Here is a 6,000-nt window from a genome sequence, read left to right on the forward strand (position 1 = left end):
GTGTGCGCGCGGGTCTTTGGTTTTGTTGGTGTCCATGGCATCAATGTGTGTGTCACTCTTCAGTGACAGAATGCATGTGGGTGTGCAAATGGGGCTAGAGTGTGTGAGCTTGAGGCTGAACATGTCCTGTGTGTGTAAACAAGTGTGAGCCTGCCCCTGAGTGTGCAGACGTGGCAGGAAGAGTGGATATGAGTGTGACTGGGAGTGAGTGGTGCGTGTGTAAGGCTGAAGTGTGTCAAGGGGGTGAGTGTGTCCACGCAAACAAGCATGATGGTGAGTGTAAGTCATGTGAGTGTGTCTGTGAGTGGGCTTGTGGAAGGATGGGGATCCTCATGCGGGTGGGTGTCTGCTGGAGGTGGTGGGTGACTGGGCTGATGAGTGAGTGGGTGGGTGGAGGGGTCAGCTGAGTTGGGGGCTCCAGGCTGGGGTCCCTTTCATCCTGCCACAGGGCTCTGCTCCACTGGGTCTCAGGCTCCGAGCTAAGTCTGGCGTTTGGACCACGAGCCAGGCCTGCTCAGCCCCACTCACCGGCTCCAGCGCCCCCAGGAGCAGAGGTGTGATGATGAAGGTGGGGTTGAGGAAGCTTTTTGTTCACTCTTCCAGGAGCTGAGGACCAGGATGGGGATGGAGAAGGATCCAAGACAGGTAAGTCTGAGCCAAGAGCTGGCACTGTTGGCTGGGGGATGGACACAGGGATGGGGAGAGGACTCCAGGGTCTGGAGGAGCTGCGTTTGCTTGAAGGTTTGAATGACGTGTGTCCCGCGGACTGAGGCCTCCCAGCCGAGGTGAGCCTGGTCTTTGGTCGGTGTTGGACCTGGAGACGGGTCCAGGTGCTGCTTCACTCCTCCTCCTCCCTTTACCCACCTCCCAGGGCTGCTCCACCCTGAGTGACCTGCGCTGTGGGGTCTGGTGGCTTCCTGGGGGAGGAGTGAGGGCGTGGGAGACAGGGCTCCAGCTCTTAGAAGCTGAGTGGCTTTGAGTAATCCATTTTCCCTCTCTAGGCCTCAGTTTCCCCCTACCTGCCTCCCATCATAGGCTGTATGGGTTAAATTGAATGAGATAATGCACATAGAGGGCCCGGCGTCACGGCTGGCACCTGTCAGGGCTCGGCGCTCTGCAGTCCTGGGGGTAGGGCTGGGTTTGCAGTCTGACACTGTCGCACTCTGGTTACAGGCCGTGTGACTTTGGTCCACGTGCTTTGTTCCTCTGGGTTTCAGTTTCCCGTCGGTAAAATGTCATCCTGACCTGCCCGGATGGCACCACAGGCCGTTCTGAAGCTCTCTCGAGTGACTCTGCAAAGGGCACAGCACTGTGGGGTCGCAAGCCTGGCTCTGGTGCCCTGTGGCCGCTGGAGGCCTTGCCGCCTTCCCTTTCTTGGCTCCTGGGCTGGGAGGCAGGGTCCCACTGAGCCATTTGGGGTGCTGCCAGTTGACATGGGTTCCTTCCCCAGCCCAGCAGAAGGAAGGCAGGAGACTGACCCCTGGGGGCTGCTGTAAATTATGCCAATTAATTCTGTCCTGGATGTCTGGGTGTGGTGGGTGTGGTGGGTGTGGTGGGTGTGGGGCAGCCCTGGGATGAGGCCTCATTTTTCATGCTCAGAGGCAGATGTCTTTTGCAGAAGGGAGGGAGTGGGCAGGAGAGGGTGGCTTAGAGCTGTGGTCGGTCTGGGTTCTGCACAGTCCTGGGCCCACCTGGGGACACCTGCAGCCTCCTTTAGCCCCCCACGTCACCCTTCCTTGTAGGGCAGGCTCACTTCCACACCTCTCACTCACAGCAGGGCAGGGGAGTTGTTCCCACTGTAAAGGTGCAGAAAACTGAGGCCCAGGAGGAGGCGTGATGAGCCGCAGAGTCTAGCTGGGACCTGGGACAGCAGCTGTGACATCACCCATACCCTCCCAACCCCGCACTCCTGCCTCTGCCTCCTGGGTCCGGGTCTGTCTAGCCCTTACTTCTTCCTCAGCTCCTGTCCCTCCGCCTGAGCCCCCCCCCCCCACTTTCCACGGGTCCCCCCTCACTGTGTGTTCCTTCCTTTTTTGCAGCCCTGCGGCCTCTGAAACACTCTGAAAGCAAAGAAGGTAAAGACACGTGGTGCTCACGATTGTGTATCTGTGTCTGTGCACCTGTGTGCTCACGACTGTGTGTATCTGGGGAGGGTTGTTGGCGGTGGGGTGCCCTGAGGCTCCCTCCCAGGAAAGCAGCCTAGACTTTCTGCTGGGCAGATGGCAGAAGGCTGAGAAACCAAGGTCCCAGCTGCTCTGATAGGATGCAGAGATGACAGAGGCTTAACCCGGACAGGACGTTAGGTGATCTTAAGGCTATTGATGTCCTGGAACCAGCTTCCATTTACCTGGTTTCTGCCTCCTTCTACTCAAAGCTCCCATCCCCGGGCCCAGGGTGGCGGCGTCAGCTCCCACAGCCCCTCTAGAAGTAAGGGGGAAAGAGGAGAGGGAGGGGACATTCCTTTCTAGAGCTTGACTATAAACAGCGCTGGTCACTCCTGTTTATATCCGTTAGTCGGAACCCAGTCACATGACCCCTAACTCAAGTGAGGCTCGGAAATGTGGGTTCAGCTGGGCAGCCACGTTCCTGGCACACAGTAGGCGGTTAATAAATGGTAGCAATCATTAGTATTCAGATTATTGTAACATCAGCAGTTACTTTAGGAAGTAAACATCTGTGTGTATTTTGAACAAAATATTCCTTGATGCACACTTGTCACTAAATATGAGTGGCTTCCACTTAGAAAATCAAAGGTTTTGGAACCTTAAATCTTTTGCAGGTTGCCTTGGTGTCCCTCTTAGGAAATACACTTTCACCAAATTCCTGGAGGCTCACCCCTGCATTTAGCTTTTCTCTGGGGAGAAGGGGAGGAAGGACATAGGCCCTGTGTTCAGGAAACTTCCGGAGACCGGGGTCCGTGGGGCCCTCAGGAACCTGCATAGAATTCATGATAAAAGCTGGGTGATAGACTCTCATGAAAGGCAGCATCACGCAGGAGAAAGACCCCCCCAGGTTGGGAGGGGAGACCGCGCTTTTGGTCTCTGCCCGGGACCTTCCAGGGGGAGTTTCCTGTCTGGGGAATGGGGTGAAATCCTGCCACACCTCCCGCACGAGGTGCCCCGTTCGCCAGTGCTCTGTGAAGCAGGTCCCAAGTGCTGCAGAGTGCTCGTGGCAGGAGTGGAGGCCTGCGTGGGGGTCTGCAGGGTTGGAGATAAGTTATCCGTCTCCCTGTTGTTCTGAACCAAATGAGGCATAGAAGGGTCGAGCCGATGGAGATCAGAACGTCAGTGTGGTTTCTGACGTTTTGCTGGAGAGTGTGGCCTGGGTGTGCGGAGCCGTGGGCTTCCTGGTCCTGCCCCGCAGGGTGGCAGCCTGGAGCCCCTGTCTCTGGCCAGGCTGGACAGGCACAGAGGCAGCCCCAGAAGGGAGAGCTGCTCTCCTGGGGACAGACAGAGCCTAAAGGATGGGAGAGGGAGGGGGAGGGTCACACATGCCCCCGTCCTTCTTCTAAATTCTCCATTCAGGTCAGGGAGCAGAGCAAGGCCAGAGGTGTGAGTCCATGGGGTACTGGGCCATGTGGAGACCAGATGCCAGAGGGAAGGAGGCTCCGTAGGCTCCCTACAGCGCTGCTCTTGGAGGAATCAGCGTGGGAAGGGGTCGTTGGAAAGGGTTTCCAGCTAGTGGAGGGAAGTGGGCCAGGTCAGGGAAGATGGGTCAAGGGACAGACGAGGCAGGGAGTGGGGTTGGGAGGGGAAAAGCGTGCCAGGTGGAGGGAAGTGTGCAGGGTGGGTGGACCCATGGGGATCCAGAAGAGGCCGGTGAGGACTGTGCTCTCCCCCAGGCACCTTCCTGGTCTGTCTTACGCCAGGTTCTGGAACATTCCCAAGAGTCGAATTCCTGCACTTAATGCTTTCTCCCCCTTTATCTCCCTTCCCATCATGGAATGCAGATGATGGACCAGAAATAGCCTGACCACAAGGACCAGGGAGCTGCCGCCCCTGCCCCGGGGCTCCCACCTCTGGCTGCACTGGGGCCTCAGTGTGAGCCCTGGGCTGGGGGCTTCCCTGCCCCCACAGATGGCTCCCACTCTGGCGGGTCTACTCATTCTGCAAAGGACACGATACACAGAACCACCCCGCCACCTTATTTCTCCGATGAACACGACACACAAACCATCCTGCTGCCTTATTTCTTATGGACACAATACACGGACCTCCCTGCAACCTTATTTCTCCGATGCACAAGCAACACGGACCATCTGGCTGCCTTTTTTCTCCGAAGCCGTGATCCAGTCACCCCTCACCTTGTTTCTCTGATGGCCCTGACAGTTATCACTTCTCAGCCTCTTCTCCCACCTGCCTGTGATTCTGTCTCCTCAGACAGAGCGGCTGCAGCCTGAGCACCTCCTTGCGTCTAGAGGCGCCTTCTCCCTCCCCAGCTAAGTGAAGACAGGGCCCCTCCCCCAGGCACGGGAGACAGCAGGTGCACGTGCTGGAACACGTGAGGACCACCCCTGCCCCGGCTGCGCCCTGGGAGCCCTGCCTTCTGCCCGCCCTCCCCACGGGAAGCACGTGCTGGTCACACGGGGTCTCGGCAGGCACGGCCCCCCTGGGGGGCAGCTTCTGTCCCTCTGTTTTTCCTGCCTTTCCTTTCGTTTATCCATTCAAGTAATGTTCACTGAGCACCCATGGGCTGTCAGCTCTGTGTTAGGTGCTGGGGACCCGACAGGACAAGACAGGCCCTTCCCTTAAGGAGCTTGCCCTTCAGCTGGGAAACCCGTGAGGAAAGAGTGGTCCATGAGGGGGCTCCTGCCTGCTCCCTAGTGTACCTCTCTTCTGTGCCCACAATTCCCTGGATACCTCACCCCCACCCCATCCCTAATCCTTACCCCGAGCAGAGGGTGGGGGCAGAAACCTGGAGAGAGGGACGGAGCCTCTCCCACAACTGGAGAATCTGATGGTTTCCAAAGTATCTTTCCAGGCAGGAGCAGGCAGCCAGGCCCAGCAGGGCCCCGGGAGCCTCGAGCCACAGCATGGGGGAAGCCTGGGAGCAGGGACCCCCATCATGGTGCTATTCTGGGGCTGGGCCCACACTTCCTGGCTTGTCTCTGGCTGACCTCTGGCCCCCAGGGGAGTAACCTTCTGATGTTCTGACGTCCTCCCGCTGACATCTCTCCCTTCTCCAGGAATGGAAGACATGGGGCTTTCTAATTTAAATGTGAGACTCTGAGGAATTTTGTTAACTGGGGGGGTGTATTGGGGGGAAAATAAATGCCTTTGTAGAAAGCTTTTTCTCTGCAAAATGTGTGGAAGCAGGATGGGTGGCGGGACTCTGCAGAAAGGTTCCCTCCCGGACATTTGAGGCTGGAGTCGGGACACCTGGGTCTCCTTACTCTCCCCGTCCTTAAGTCACCGGGTCTGCACGGCCCCCTCCCTGGTCTCCATTTCCCCCTTGGTAAAGTGAGGTTGGCCTCCAGGAAGCCAAGCCCCTTGGTCACTGTATGGGGCTCCACCCACTCCTACAAGTGTCATCTGATATCTTTGTCTCAGAAGAGTCAGACCCTAGGCCTGTTCAAGTCCTCCCTGATGCCCCCACTTCACAGATGCAGAAGCTGAGGCCCAGTAAGAAGCTGACCCAGGAAGGGAGCTCTGCTGGCTGTTCCTGGCTGACCTAGTGGGATGGGCACCAGGTCCTGCCCTGTGACCCTGAGCAGGGCATTTAGCTTCTCTGGGCCTTAGTTTTCTTACATGAAAAATGGGCCTGAGGTTCTCACCACTTTCTAGCTCCAAAGACCGAGAGGAGGGGGTGAACGTGGTAGCAGACAGTTTCGGGGGTTCAGGGACGAGGGAGCCTGCAGCGCACACTGCTGTCATTTGCCCCTGGGTGCCAGGGTCTCAGCACCATCTGCCAGTCAGTCCTGGGGCGGCCAGAGGAGCGGGGCCGGGGGTCAGGACACTTGACTTCTGTTCCCAGACCTGCTACTCACTTGTGACAAGCCCT

General features: G+C 57.8%; 1 protein-coding gene across 1 annotated transcript in view; it reads left to right on the top strand.

Moving 5' to 3' along the window:
• CD276 (CD276 molecule) overlaps nt 1-5,288 on the top strand; it is a 30,235-nt gene extending 24,947 nt beyond the window's left edge. The window contains 3 exon segments of the mRNA XM_032469281.1: nt 604-645; nt 2,040-2,075; nt 3,950-5,288. Of these exon segments, the coding sequence (XP_032325172.1) occupies nt 604-645; nt 2,040-2,075; nt 3,950-3,972 (101 nt within the window). The 3' untranslated portion in view covers nt 3,973-5,288.
• Nucleotides 5,289-6,000: the final 712 nt, after the last annotated feature.

Source organism: Camelus ferus, chromosome 27 (genome assembly GCF_009834535.1).
Source record: "Camelus ferus isolate YT-003-E chromosome 27, BCGSAC_Cfer_1.0, whole genome shotgun sequence".
In the NCBI taxonomy this organism is placed as follows: Eukaryota; Metazoa; Chordata; class Mammalia; order Artiodactyla; family Camelidae; genus Camelus; species Camelus ferus.